The sequence below is a fragment of the Carettochelys insculpta genome, chromosome 26, assembly GCF_033958435.1.
Source record: "Carettochelys insculpta isolate YL-2023 chromosome 26, ASM3395843v1, whole genome shotgun sequence".
NCBI classification, from domain to species: domain Eukaryota; kingdom Metazoa; phylum Chordata; order Testudines; family Carettochelyidae; genus Carettochelys; species Carettochelys insculpta.
In genome coordinates, this window is record NC_134162.1 from 9,326,173 (window position 1) to 9,341,441 (window position 15,269).

The 15,269-nt window shown below is 53.5% G+C and overlaps 1 protein-coding gene across 8 annotated transcripts in view; it reads left to right on the forward strand.

Moving 5' to 3' along the window:
- SOX13 (SRY-box transcription factor 13) overlaps positions 1 to 14,024 on the forward strand; it is an 85,137-nt gene extending 71,113 nt beyond the window's left edge. For 7 of the 8 annotated variants that reach the window (XM_074977624.1, XM_074977630.1, XM_074977628.1 and 4 more), the window contains exons 10-14: positions 47 to 156; positions 954 to 1,050; positions 3,258 to 3,401; positions 9,033 to 9,249; positions 10,280 to 14,024. In XM_074977624.1, the coding sequence (XP_074833725.1) occupies positions 47 to 156; positions 954 to 1,050; positions 3,258 to 3,401; positions 9,033 to 9,249; positions 10,280 to 10,553 (842 nt within the window). In that variant the 3' untranslated portion in view covers positions 10,554 to 14,024. The remainder of the gene's footprint in view (positions 1 to 46; positions 157 to 953; positions 1,051 to 3,257; positions 3,402 to 9,032; positions 9,250 to 10,279) is intronic. The other variant, XM_074977631.1, reaches the window with a different exon arrangement.
- Positions 14,025 to 15,269: the final 1,245 nt, after the last annotated feature.

The window sequence follows — 15,269 nt, forward strand, 5'->3', positions numbered from 1 at the left end:
CAGGTACTGGCTCTGATGTGTTCGGCACTGGGTGGTTCACCCGCAGGGTTTCTGGGAGAGGGAGACGCCATCACAAAAGCACTCCAAGATGCACGACAGCTCCTGCACTGCCATGGTGGGGCACCGGAGAGCTCTCTGAATAACCCCTACCGCAAGGTGAGCGGCGTCGGGGCTGGGAGCTCCTAGGGGCTGGCCCCGATTGACTGGGGAGGTGTGAGAAGAGACTGGGTCTTCACAGGGGGTGGGTGTGAATGGGGATGAAGGGGACCTGAAGCAATGTTCCCTGTGTGTTGGGCACTTGTGCGGCTGCTCAGGAGATGCCAATGCCACCCCAGAGCAGAGCGTGCCTCAGTGCACCTAACAAAATTAATTCCTCACATGACGGAAAGGATCCGAGGGAACATTGGACTTAGGGGAGGAGCCCTACAGCATGTTACAGAAAATTCCTTTTCTATAGGTTCCTTCAGACTATCCTATAGAATTGGCTGGAGAGGTTTCTCCAGGCTGTAGTGGTTGAAAAACAGCCTCTGGAGAAAGGACCTCGTTCCCTATGAAATCCTAGCGAGGGTCAGAGCCTTTCTGTGGGGTGCTGCTAGTTGTCTCTCCAGTTGTGTTGGATAAGTCCCTTTTCCCTTAGGACACGGGTTGGGGAGTGGCTTGCTCCCTTCCCAAGCAGATGATACTGAAAGTGGGGTGTATTGGAGACCCAGGAAGTGGATCTTGGGGTCTGTCTACTGCATGCTGGAGCCTTGTTTGACACTTGTGCCCAAGGTTGGAGTCCTTGCCTTGCAGTGTTACCCCGCCAAAAGCTGCAGGCTGGATTGCCTGCCTGGGAGACCCACAGGTGCTGGACATGCTCTCGTAGGGGGTAGGTCTTTGCTGGTGATTCTTCCACCAGTGACCTTCCTTGCATTGGTCGCTAGCCATAACTTGTGCTCCCACTGGGCCTGCAGGACCAAATTGGCTTGGATTCCTCCCCAGCGAAGGAGCACATGGAGGAGGCGTGCCCACACAGACTGGACGAGTCCATGTTAACCTGCGATGTGGACGGTAAGAACGCGTTGTCTCTCCAAGGCTTTCTCCCAAGCCAACGCGGGGTCAGAGCTTCACTTCTCCTTCTTCTCTGATGTTTTTCCTTTTCCACGTGTCCCGCCTCCCTTCTCCTTACTTGACCTGTGTCCCAGCGTTCCCTGTCAGCTGAGCACTTGGGCAGACACCCAAAAGAGATTCAGGCACCACCCAGCTGATTAGCAGAGCGCCCACAGCCACCAGCTTGTGTTTCTAGAGGTGGTGGTGCACATCTTCACACACCTTGGTGTGCATAATAAATTTTATTTCACCCATGGATGGAAAAAATTAGCAGGAACCGTGCTGGCTACCCAGCCCTGTGTGTGTCTCTTTTCGGGCTATGCTATATTAGTCAAAATAAACAGCCAGAGGAGAGTAGCCCGGGCCTAATTTAAGGGAAGTGCTTGTTTGAGAGAGGTGGGAATTTTCTTTGTGGGCACTCAGTTGGTTTCCTGTAGCTCTGCTCTGCTGCTCTTGCCAGCTGATGGGGATGCTCGGTGTTACAGCTAAATTAGCATTTTGTATGTAAGCTGAGCTACAGAGACTGGGTGAACGCATGTGAGAGATGGGAAGACAGGAGAGGGGGAAGACAACAGGAATAGGCCATGCTAACCACTTGTGGCTGGCTGTGCTGTCACAGAGGTGGGGTGGAGCTGAGTTTTGTCCCCAAGAATGACATAAAGCTTCTGAGACAAGCTAGACTTCCCCTGCATTGAAGTCATCTGGACCTGAGGGGGTGGGGGCTGGTTGTGGCTTCTTGATTTTGGCTGTGGTCTGCGTGCAGGAATCTCCACGCCAGTAGAGAATCAGCAGAGCAGAGTATGAGCCCTGTGCCCAGTGGCATGGGAGCTGCTGCTTGTCTCAGAGGTCAGTCCTGAGTTTTCTCCTGGGTTGGCCAGGTACAGCCAAAATTGTGCCCCTTGAATTGGTCCAGAAGAGCCAGAGGGAGAGAAGGTGGCTTGAGGGATGGGCCCCAGCTTGGGAAGCAGGTGTTTGAGGCCTCTGGCCCCACAGGTGGGGTGGCCAAGGACATGTGTGTGCGGAGTGACTTTGGCTAACTTGCTTCTGCAAGTGATGGACTGAATGAGTCCAGGGGCTGATCACTTCCTGACAGACAGCTCCCCTTTCGTCTTCTAACATTGGACCCCTCCTGTGTTCGCTGTCAGCTGGCCACTTGTGCGGCTGCTCAGGAGAGATTCAAATGTAGCCCAGCTGATTAGCAGGGCGCCCACAGGCTAGGGTTGTTTCCTCTAGTGGTGCATATGCCTCGGTGCACATAAAATGTATTCCACACATGGATGGAAAAGACTGGAGGGAAGAGTGGACCCCTCCCCTTGGGTTGTTGAATGCCGCACAATGTCAGTGCTATTCCAGTGTTAGTGTGTGAGCTCTGAGGATCAATGTCAACCCTTTCCTGCAGGTAATGAGGCAAATGTCAGAGAGGGACTGAGCTGACACCCAGCCAGTTCATTTTGCTTAAACTTTCCAAAAGTGCCTTTTTATTTTGCGTGCCCCAGGTTCTGAGTGCTTGTCCTCAGGCACCTCAGCATCTGCCGCTGCAGGCCCTCACACCTGCAATGGCAGTGATAGTTAGTGGAAGCTGCAAGTGCTCAGCATTGCTGCAAAATCAGCCTCCTGGAGATGTGCAGTTTATTTCTCCTGAGAGTCTGAGAACCCACAGTCCTCTGCTCACTCAGGAAGCAGCCAGTTCCTTTGAAAAGCAAGCTCAGGATTTGTCCAGTTGGGCTGCTAACAGCCAAGATTTGAGCCTCAGTCTATGTTGTGAAAATCCAGAGCTGTGTATCTCCAGACCAGTGTTTCTTACTTAATGGGACCACAGAACACCAAATAATATTTGTAATGCGGAAAATTTTCTTCAAAAAATCCTTGTCAAACCAAAACCAGACAGCAACGTATACAGCAAAACAAAATGAAGTCATTTAGTTAGGTATCACAGTGATGAAGAAGTAACATTGTATCTGGTTTTAATAACAGAAACTAGATACCTTGAATTATTTTTCCAATCGCTCAGGGCACACCTGTGAGTTGTTCATGGAACACCCATGTTCCGCGGAACATAGCTTAAGAAACTGTGCTCTGGGCCATCCAGGGCCCTTGTCGGGAAGATTCTCAGGGTCACCTTGCTCACCGTTTTGTCTGATGGGTCTTCCTCACTCTGCTCCTGGCAGGCTCGCGGCACTTTCCCGAGTCCAGGAACAACAACCACATAAAGCGGCCCATGAACGCATTCATGGTGTGGGCCAAGGACGAGAGGCGGAAGATTTTGCAGGCCTTCCCGGACATGCATAACTCCAGCATCAGCAAGATCTTGGGTAAGTGGCCAGCTGGCCAGTGAGGGTGGGATGGGCTCACCCTGCTGTGCTATTCCCAGGATGTGGAATTTGCTGAGTTATTTGCTGACCCATCAGCCACTGGGTATTGCTAATCCCATGCAGTTTACAGCTGGCCCTGAGCTAGGGTGAAATGACAGCAACACTCCCCTCCTCTCTCTGGGAGCAGCCTGTTGCAAGAGCGTGGATCCTCCACAATGGTACCTGGATGTACTGACCAACAAAGCAGAAGGGCTATAAAAACAAACTACCCTGCTCCGAGAGGAGAAAGAGAAGTGCAGCCCGGAGCAGCGCTCCTTGTAAGCTGTATGCATGGGCAGCCACCCAAGAGAGTCAAGTGCTGCCCAGCAATTAGTTGAGTGCCAGCAGTGTCCCACTGGTTAAGGCACTGGACTGCTCATCCATTGTACTTTGCTGGCATTGGTTTGAATCATAGTCTCCTGGTGGTGCATGTAATAAAATTTATTCCACACCCAGATGGTTAAAAATGAGAGGGAACCCGAGTTCTGAGTGTCTTTTCACTGGCTGCAAGTGGCTAGGAGTGTGCTCTTGTGTATCTGTCCCCAAAGCCAGTCTCTCCAGCAGCACAGTGCCCCATGGCAATGCTCTGGGCCATGGGGTGGGGCATTGTTCTGTGGAGGCAGCATCACTCACTGTACTATTTTTGCAGTGCCACACATCCACCAGGCCTGACTGTGCTTCGTGTGTGAGCTTTGAGGGTCCCAGCCCACAGTGCCTCCTGACGGGAAAGAGGGGCTGATAGTGAAGAGAGAGCCTTGCCCTTTGAAGATTACCCATCCTTATCTAAGTCTTTCCCAGCTTATCTGAGCCTGTCTCTGCTGGGGTGATAGAGAGATAAGAGACCAGAGATGCAGAGATGTCTGATTTGACTAGTGGGGAGGGAAGCCTTAGAGCTGTGGGAAGAAACTCTGCTTTAGAAGAGAAAACCCACCTCTCCCTCAGAGAAGCTGTGACAAGTCCCGCAGGTGTTTGCTTCATGGTGCTGGAATCAGAATGGCATGCGTGTGGCTCACTGCGGCAATGACCCTTGGTAAAGGATAGCCCAGGATGTTTCACATACCCGCTGGGCATTTCCCCAGCCCCCAGGTGGTTGTAATCTCAGCTCTGCTGCCTGACGGTTCTCTCCTTCCCCTGCTCTTCTTTCCGATGATCCTCTGTGTCACAGGCTAGAAACCAGAACCCAGTTCGAATCCTGGCTCGAGGCCAGGGGGAGGAGAGAAATGGCCATGCAAATGTAACTCCAGTTAGCCGTGCCCAGTCTGCTCCAGCTGTTCTAGCCCAGTCCTGAGTGCACCAACCACTCTGCCAGGGCATCTCTCTCCTGCCAGGCCAGCCAGACGCCTGCTGTCCTGCCAATGCACCTGAACCCTAGCCAGCCATTCCCTTGTTGTTAAGCTGCAGAATCCCCCCTGGACTGAGACAGACAGGGACAATTTCTGTGACGTGCGTGTGGGAAATGCCCATACGTGTACAGTTTGATACCCACAAACTCATCACACTTGTGGCATAAGGATGATGTTCCACCCCCTGCGTCCAATGGATCCACCAGAGAAGGGCAGGCATGGTGATGCCTGGTACTGTGCCCTTTGGCTTTAAATTAACACCACATTTGCAGTTGCAGCACCTTTTGCTGGAATATCTGAAAATGTTACCCAACCTTTGCTGCACCCCGTAAGGTAGCAAAGTTCTTCTAGCTCTGTTCTGCAGAAGGGAGCGTGCATCCATCCTGCCAAGGGGCTGGGTGCTGCCCGATCCCACTGGAATCAGTGGGTTCTCAGAGCAGACAGCCCCAAAGTGACTTCTCCCAGCTCACGCAGCAAATCATTGGCAGATCTGGGAAATAGAACCCAGGAGTCCTGACTCCCAGAGCCCTGCTCTAAACCATGAGGTGACCACGATCAGATCTTACCGTTTGAATTTATATTATCACCCGAGTGTCTGTCAGACCCTCACATCCTTTCTTCCACTCTGTGTATCAAAGCCCCTTGGGGGACAGCATTCTTCAAAGGGCCTTCAACTCACTGCACACCCGCTCCCTGTGCCGTGGTCTCATGTTGAATTGCTTTGGCCTAGGCTTGCTATTTAAAGACTCTGGTGTGGTCTGTGAAGGGTCTGTCCAGCCTGCAAGTAACAAATGCTCATTAGCGCAGTGCAGGAGTTTGTGGGCTCCCCTCAGGGCGTACTTTTAATTTGGTCTCGTGCATCTTCTTAGCAGCTCTGCAATTGACAAAGCTTCTCCCTCCGAGGCATCACTGTGTTAGGGGCTGATCTGTTACTTATGGCAACCCACAGCGTTTGGGGGTGTCAAGAATGGCCCCTTTGTGGCGTGCTGGCGGCTAACATAGTATAATTATGTAGCTTTAAATAACCGGAGAGGTTCTTGTTTTGACCGCCTGCGTTCATTCTTGCTTTAGAAGAAGAGGCTATCTTTAGGGCCAGAAACATGAAGCTGATGTTTGCCCAAGCTGTGGTTGTCCACGTGTAGCTTTCAGCTGCATGGCTGGTCCTGAGATCTGGTTGTAGGTTACTGCTATGGGCGTGCTGCCCATGTACTGGTGTTGAGCAGTGGGAGTCCCAACTCTTGCGTTCTGTTCCAGCTGAGGCTCTGAATTGCTGTTAGCTCTGGGGCGAGTCACTTAACACCTCAGTGTCCCTGGGGTATTGCATTTACCTCGTGCACAGGCATGCTGTCAGACGTAATTGTTTAAGTGCATTGAGGTGGTTGGGTCTAACGAGCAGTGCAGTTGCTCTGTAATCTGAGCAAACGTTACGTGGGCGTTTCACCCGTCTCTAAGGAGCGACAGACCATCGGTGCTGTGCCGTTCGCACCAGTAGGGGCTACTCCCAAAATGCTTGTTCTCCCTATTCCCGGAACTGCCAGGCCTGTTGGTGGGCCTGCCAGTCATTTACAGGCAGGCCCCCCGGTGGGGAGGGAGAGAGAGGAGGGAGCAGCTGCCCCAGCATCTGCTGTTTCAATGGGGCCCAGAGCTCCGGTCACTGCTACTGCAGCACTGGGGGCGTCTGGCGTTCCGCGCCCCTTTGAAATGCTGCAGCAGCGCTGCTCCGCAGGATTAGTGGGAGGTGTCACTGCTGATTGCCCAGGCCACGCTCCTTTTGGGGCATGGAGCTGGGGCCCACTTTGCCCTGGGGCTGTTGGCTCACAGGAGACAGATCCCAGATTCTCTGGCTTCACATCCCATCTGTCCCACTTGGTATGTGTGGCTGGCGCAACACCAACACCCAGCCCATCTCTGCAATAGTAGGGTTCCAGAAGGGATGGGGCCAGACCTCTGTTGCCCATAGAGTCATTTACACAAGCACAAACTGGGGGCTTTCAAATCCAATTCCTTTATATGGGTGTAAATGGTTGCAGGGCAAGGGGGAATCCGGCGTAGATCAGACAGCAAATATACAGGAGGGCTGGGTGTCCCCTAAAAGGCCTGCTTGCGTCCTGTGGCTGCAGGGGTCCTTGCTCACAGGGTGGGAGAGAAAGGGCAAGTCTGTGATTATGCTTTGCCAGGAGCATGGAACTTGTACGCTGACCTTATTGTTTAGGCTTGGGCTCCGTAAAGCAGGTGAGAGCCAAGCTTTTGTGCAGGCTAGATATGCGCATCTGTGTCTTCTTAGCATCCCTTACTGTTCCTGGCACGATGGACCTGAAAGCATCGGGGACAAAGGGGAGGAGGAGAGAAAAGGCATTGGAAGGTTTGACTTTGTCTAGCTCCAAACAGGGATCTGTCTTGCATCTGAGCTGACCCATGCTCCCCTGAGGCCTGAGCCAAAGGCCCAGTTAATTTTCCCAGGACAAATCAAGCATGGCCTTTCCTCTCCCTCGGCTTCTTCCCTGGACTTGTTGATTGCGTGTGACCTTCTCTTTCGCCCTGGCCTGCATTGTGTGTGCTGCTCCCTTTTCCCCCGCCTGCTCCGGCCCCTGGCAGGGATGACAATAAAGGTCAGTGAGCCCGGGGAATTTGAGTCACATGTCAGGACTGCCTATTTTAACACAGCACCTGCTTGCCATACCTTTTGTGAGGGAAAAGAATCAAAAGCCCGGGACAGCGAGGTGACGGGAAAGGTCAGCGGCTGGGAGGCAGGGGAGGGGGACAAGCGTTCTCTTTCGCTGACAGGTGGATTGGCTGCTAACAATGGCCTGGATCATCACATTTAAATGGGAGCAGGCTCCATAGTATAGCCCCACATTCCTCCCCCTCCTTGATATCCTGTGTCCCCTGTGACCGCACTTGGCATACCTCTCCGTACCTGCCAATCAAGGACAATGACCTGCACAGCTCGCCTGGACTGGGTGAGGCCTCCTGCTTTTTGATATCATATGCAAATGACATTTTCGTCCCCTGCCTCTCTGAGGTCTGCTTGATAGCACAGTAGCTCCTTAAGACTCCCACTGAGGCCCTTGTCTACGTGGGAAAGTTGCATCAGTTTAATTTAAATTGGTTCAGTGACACTGGTGCAGATTCCTGTGTGGACTCTCTTACTTCGCTTTACGGCTAGTTTATTGTTGGGGTGACTCAGGCTATCTAGGAATCGGTTTACACTAAATGGCAAAAAATGCTTTTATCCCGGAATGTGTTTCCACGAGGAGGTTAGATGGGAATAACCATGGAATACTGGCATAACCCATATAGGAGGTCAGAGGGATGTAGTCAAGATCACGTGTGGAGGCTGCAAAGCCAGGAGTTGAACTCCTGTCTCGAGTCTCCCACTGGAGCGTTAACCCTAATGACAGCCTTCTCCGAAGAAGAATTCGTTTATTTAGTTTATTTGAACTCAGAACTTCCCTGGCAAGTGGAGATGCCTTATTGTAGACTGTTACACTTACAGACCTGCCAGCGGGGGAGACATTATCGATGGCGTTCTCTTCATTGTTCTCCATTTTTCAGACACAGAAACTGAGGCAGTGGAAAATTATGATTTGCTTAAGATTCTAGAGAGAGATGGGACTAGAACACATCTGTCTTGCTCTCAGCCTGCTGCTTGGACCTTACCCATGGCGTTTTGAAGAAAAGAAGGATGAAAGCACTGAGGCTCCTGGGTTCTTTTCCATGCTCTGACACAGACTCACTGGGCAGCCTTGAGCAAATAATTTTCTCAGTGCTCCATGCCTCAGTTTGCCCAGCTGTAAAATGGGGTGTATTGACCAATCTTTGACCAGGATCAGGGAGACTCACTAATGTTTGTGAAGCACTAGGAGCACTCCAAAAGCAGCACTTATCTAGGGAGCCACTTTGTCGTTGCTGAAGTCCAGAAATGGAGAGGAGAGACATCCTCGCTCTTCCAGCTGCCATTCAAGGACCCTTATCAAATGCCTTCCCTCCTCCAACTTACCTGTGTGGTGTTAGGAGAAAGGTTGTTAAAGGTGTAACACACTGTGCTGCACCCTCTCCAGGGGCAGGCCACTAGTGAATAACAGCCTACTGCTGCTACCAGCTAACACAATTGTTCTTCCAGCTCAAGTGATAGAGGCCATTGGAAGATCTGGGTTTTGTCCCCACTGATGAACAGGGGTGAGGGGGTATTTTAAAAGGCACACCTAACTGCTCTGTACATCTCCCACCTTGCTTTCTCTCCTCCCAGGGTCGCGGTGGAAATCAATGACGAACCAAGAGAAGCAGCCCTACTACGAGGAGCAGGCGCGGTTGAGCCGGCAGCACCTGGAGAAGTACCCGGACTACAAATACAAGCCACGGCCCAAACGCACCTGCATCGTGGAGGGGAAGCGGCTCCGTGTGGGCGAGTACAAGGCGCTGATGAGGAACAGGCGGCAAGACACCAGGCAGGGCTACTTGATAGCGTGAGGCTCCCATCTCATTTGGTTGCCATATGCTTATGATTCCCCACTGTCCCCAGCCGAAAAAACCCCACCCACCTCTATAGCTTCAAGAGGCTGAATTGCAGCCACCTCCGAGGCAGAACACAGGGTATCGTCTTGATCAAAACTCCACTATGATTTCAACAGTATTGCTCTTAACTTCCTGTCCTAGCTCCGTGCCGCTGTGATTACCAGTGTCAGAATATGGGCAATGGGGAACTCGAGGATTTCTCAGTAGTTACTGTTTTGCATGCCTGGGCCACTAAGAACTTATTTTGGGTGCATTGGGAATACGCCTCCACACTCTCATGTCCCAAAGCTCAAAGGAGACTCTCCATTAGCTGTTAGCAGTTATGGGTTCTGTGACACGCAGCTGAGTCCATGCAGTAGAGGGCAGTGGTGCAAGGACTTGCCAGCCAGTTGGTTTCGTTGAGGGCTATGTTACGGGAGAGTGAGGGGGGTGGTTATTCAGTATTGCCAGGTGGGATTTTTTTTTTTTTTTTAATCCAAAAACTGACCATTTGGAAACTGAAATCTTTTGGTTCAAAATGGCCAATGTGGTGCCTCATGGGAGTTATAGTTCAGTTTCCCCTATGAGTGGGGCTCCTCCGCCAGACTGCATCTCCCATGATGCAACTGCTTCCTCTGAACATGAGGAGAGACCAGGGCGCATGGTAGAATCCTGGGGCTGGCAGAGCCCTCCGGGCATCATCGCCTGTTGTCTGAACTAGGAACCCAGCCCCTAACAGAGACTCTCAAAGACGTCAGAACCCAAGCTCCCAGGAGCCCTCGCGGCAGCCTTTCTGAACTGAAATATTTCTGTCTTTGGCCAAAATATTTTGTATTTTTTTTCCCATTGTAAACTCTTCATTTTCCGTGGTAAATGTCAACATACCTTAATTTCCACCCCCAGGTTCATTGGGATTTTCCAAGCGTGCATGTGGGGCGGGGGGCCCATTTTCCAACCAGCTCTAATGGATGGGGTCGGTGACGGTGATCTCCACCTTTGCAGGCCCCAGGGCAGTCAGATGCAAGGCTCTTCATCGGACGTCCTGTACCAGAGGCCGGTGCAGCTGGCGCCACCGCTGGTGCAGCATTACCTGCCCCGCGGCATGGACCCCAACATGCCTGTCATCATCAACACGCGCAGCCTCAAGTCGCAAGAGGCTGACGGCGGGGAGGACGGGCACTCGGTGGCGGACGGCGAGATGTACCGCTACAGTGAGGAGGAGGACTCTGAGGGCGAGGACAAGAGTGACGGGGAGCTGGTGGTGCTCACAGACTGAGCAGAGGGCAGGGGTGGGGCGGGGAGAGCATGTGCGAAGTTGCGGGGAGGAGATACCAGATTTTGCAGTGTTCCCCCCCCAGCTCCCCCCTCCCCCCCGCCTCCAATCTGGGGCTGGAACTAAAGACCAAACTGAGTGGAGAGGAGGTGGGAAGAAACACCATCCCAACATGGCTCCTGGTCTAGGAGGTGACTAGACGCAGGGAGCCAATTACAAGCCGTGTAACGCTCTTTGCAACAAGGCCTCCTGTGCCCCCTGAATGAGGTGGCCAGCAGGGCTGTGCTGGGTGTATAGAACCATGTGCGTGGGACAAGGGGAAGCATGCAACTTCTTATGGCATGGGTGGAGCCCTTGGCTCATCCTCACGCCAAAGAGCTGGTGGCGCTCCACTGGGCAGGGAATGTCCCCAGGAAACAGCAGGCACCGTGCCTGGCTGGTGGCCGGCCGGCTGACATCTGGATCTTTCCTGGTGGCACGAAGGTGAGAGGTGCTTAGCCCAAGTTGAGGACGCAGACCCAGCACGTCTGTCCACGCTGTGAGCACAGGCACTAGCTGGGGAGAGTGAAGGGTCCCCAGGGAGACCCCGCTGCCTCTGTGGAGCTAGCTTCCCCCCTCTGGAGGCTGCAGAGGCCCCCTCCCATGCGTTCATCTCCCCAGTGTGAGCGATAGGAGGTTTAAAGAGGTTTTGGAAAAGGTGCTGCGTGGCTCGGGCAGTTGGAAGGTGGAGGAGCCCAGCTCTCCCCAGCTGGGCTATGCGTGGACAGCCAGGCCTGTGAGGAAAGGCTGGGCAGAAATCACAGAACAGAGTAGGTGCCAGTAGGGATAGGGCTTCCTTCACGCCCTCCTTCGCCACCAAGGGCCAATCTGGAGTCCCCTGCCGCTGTGTGGACAGGTGCTACCTTCTCCTGGCTTGGCAACCAGCCTACTTCCAGTGATTTGCCTCTGGACAGTTGTGGCTCTGCAGGGGTTAGACAAGGAAAGACCCCAGCCGCTGGGCAGACCTTTTGTCCATTGTCTGCCCCCACACTCCATCTCGGCCCCCCTCCCAGAAAGCTGTTGTGCAGCCAGCTGAGGAGAATCGTCACCTGTTCGGGGCCCTACCAACTGGAGGGGCTGCAGCAGCAGCAACACAGTCACCGCCATTCAGCCGGTCTCTCCGGGGCCTTTTCATTCCTCTGAAGCAAATGTCCGGGTGGAACACTTGTTCCTGGTTCAGGCAGTGTACCAGCCCGTCCTGCTCTCGCCCCCTCCCCTTCCCTCGGCCCTTTCTCTCGTCCTCTGAACCCTGCCAGGAAATTCCCAGGGAGCCATTTTTAGCTCTTGCCTCACTGGAGCGAGAGCCAAAGTCTCGGAGGAGCCTTTTATACTCCTGACAGCTCTGGCCCCACTGGCAAATAAAGCCGCTGCCCGTTTCCTTCCAGCGGCATGGCAGGACGTTGTGCTGCTGAGAGCACAGAACCCCATCCCGTCCCAGCAGGGCCGCCTTGGCTAATGGTTAGCCTGCGCCCTTGGGTTGGGATTCCCTGCGGCTCCCCCAACTGAACCCCGGCCGCTCTCATGGCTCCCCTACAGCTTGCAGGTCCGCTTGAGCCAACAGTCTTTGCCAGCCGCTGCGGCAAGCGACCATGCCAGCTGTGCTCCTTCACCTCCCTCCTGCCAGCTCCCAGCGTGGGACCCTGGCTCTCCCTGGTGGCAGGAGCTGAAACAGCATCTAGAAAAAAGCCGACAGCCCATGGTGAGGTCCAGGGAGCTAGTCTTGGCTTAGGGCAAGGAGAGAGGCTGTTCAGGGCAAGCTTTCTCCGGCTGACAACCGGGCTCCTCCCCAGCAGCTGGTTCCTTTCCCCAGCAGGCACAGGCTGCTGTTGGAGTAGAAAGACCCAGCAGCTCAGCTGTCCAAACAAGCACCTGGGCTGCCAACAGCTCGTGCTGCTGGAGGTGCCCTGGGCCTGTGCTGGAGACAGAGGCAAGGGGAGGTGGTCATGTGCTTGCACGCTGCCCTTCCCTGATCTGGCCTCAGTGCGGCTTGGTGGATGTACAGACTTCCCCTCAGGTTGTTGAGCTCTCACGCCTGGCCGGGGCTGTGCCTGGCTTACAAATCTCCCAGCACTGGTCTTCCTGCTGGAGGCTGTTAGAGCAGAGCCTGGGGAGAATGAGGTGTTCAGAGCTGGCTGAGACCACTCAGGTATAGCTGGTTGCCTATGTGGAGCAAGTACTGACTGGCCCAGGCTGGCCTGTGATAAACGGGGCAAGTCCCTGAATCTCCATAGCAGCTACGGCAGCAGCTGGCTGAGCTGATTCATTGGCTCCATCTGGTATCTAGTTTAAGAACTGTGAGCACCAGAAGCTGATGGACTGTCTGCGGATTTACACCAGCTGAGGATTTGACTCTCTTCTTTTCTGCTCCCCTGCTGCTGTGCTAATTTCCACTGCTGCCACCAACACACCACACGCCCCGGCTGGCATGGGGCTTGGCCTGGGTTCCTCAGAACCACATGGTTGTTTTTCCTTTGTCACTGCAGCACCTTCCAGGCAGGGTCATCCCAAGGCTGAGCATGAGTTCTCCTTCCTAGTGGGCTGCACTGGTTAGCAAGGCCCAGAGGAGGGCTTTGGTAGAGCTCTGTCTAGTAACCCTCTGTACTGATCTGGTCTCCAGCCGAAGGTTGGCTCAGCGCAGGTCACTGCGTTAGAAATTGGTGTGTGTGTGCACGAGAGAGGGAGTCTAAGGCCTAAACTGCACCAACAGTGTAGCTGGAGTCAATGTACCTTAGGGCAAATTTCTCTACCATCCCCACAGCAGGAGGTCAATGGGAGAAACTCCCATTGACTTCCCTTACTCCTCGCAACTGCGACTACAAGGAGAAGCAGGGTTGCCAGGCACACCCTCAGCGTTCGATTGAGTGGGTCCATACTAGACCTGCTAAATCAAATCCTGGAAGCTCTATCCGGAGCATCAACACGGGTAAGTGTAGACAAACCCTAAGAGTGAAGAGTGCTCCCCAGCCGTGGGCAAAGCTTAACTGTTACGAACGGGCCTTTGTGTGCATGTAAGCTGAACCCTGGGATACCTGATCTGCTGCACTCTGTAGCCTCTTAACCACCCACCCAACCCATGCTGGTGATTCCATGGCAGGGCTCAGCCCACCTTGGAGTTCTCTTTTCAGTTATTTATTACCCAGCCCCTCCCGAGGGGTCCTTGACAAACCCCCAGGGTCCAAGTTTGTGGGACTAGGGGAGAAGGGAAAGAGGTTTGTACAGGCAGGAGTGTGTTGGGAGTAGAAACCATCCCCCCTTTTGTAAATCTGCCCCCCGATGTGCTGCGACAACCAGCTGTTCTTTTTTATGACTGTAAATATAGATAGAGCTTTATTTTGTTAATACGAGGAGGAGTAACTTAACCTGTATATTTCACATACCTGTTTACAAGGGTGGGGTTTTGTTTTTGGTTTTCCCCTCTTGGCACAATAAAGAGGATGTTTTGGAGCAGAGATCTGGGCTCTTCTGTTTTGGAGGGGGACTGATCATAGTTAGAGAAAGGGATGTGACTTCTTTTCTGCCTGCCCCTTCTCATACTTCCCTTCATGTTCATCCTTCCCAATGCTTTTTCTTCCCCGGTGTGACCTCGTGGTGCCCCTCTAGCCCTGGTGTAGATGGCACACTCAGTGGTAGCACTGCTCCCCACAGTGGGTCGTTCTTCAGCACTGGGATCAACATTGTGACCTTGGGCCATAAAAGCACCTGTCTCTACTTCAAGCCTCACGGCTGGTAAATGTCTGCACAGTCCTCCCACCCAGCCCCATCACGCTGGTATCATGCCTCTGGCTGTAGGCTCCCCACAGGTCACTGGCTGAGAAACTGGAGGAGTCTCACCTTGGGGGAGAGGGCAGTGGAGGCAGGCGGAGCCTCTCAATGTGTTGGTGCACCCGTGGAAGTAAAAAAGTAGAGGAAACCCTGCTGCCCTCTTGGTGCCGCCAAGGGTATGTAAACCTGTGCTGATGGACCTAACGGGAGATTGTTCCAAATGTTCTCCAGCTTAGAGACTTTTCCCTGCCCACAGCTGGACGTGATGGTCCTGTTGGGACAGCTCTCCTGCAGCAGATGCCTGAGGTGAGTCACCTGAGGTTTTGCACCAAGGGTCTCTGTGGAAGTTCCTGCCCACCCGTGTGATAAGCAGTATCTGTGCACCATCACTTCCTTCCCTGGCTGGCAGCCTGCTTACTGGCAGGTGTTGGCGTGGGACAACTTTTTGCTTGCTTGCCCAGAGGTGGTTAATCAGCGGAGTGAGGGTCCGGCTACACTTATGGGAAGACAGACTCACTGGTGGTCGACTTTTCTGGGGCTGCACTGAATCGAACTATCATGGTGCTGGCCTCCACCCTGCCACTCCTGGCAGTCCCGGGGAGGAAGGGAAGTTGACGGGAGAGTTTCTCCACTCCATCTCCCACCATGGGGGTGGCGATAAAAATCGATGTTTAGATAAGTCGACTCCAGCCCTGCCATGCTGCTAGCTGGATTTGTAACTTTCAAATCGACTTTTCCTCCTCCTGTAGACCAGGCTTCGCTCTCGCCACGCACCCACTCCCACGCCCCACACTTTGAAACCATGTGAACCCAGCGCTATGGCACCCTGCCCTCTAGTGGCCCAGAGGGACACTGCTGCTGTTTACTAAGTATGTCCCTTGTTTCTACTGTGTGGTACGGCCGAGCACAAACTGGGTC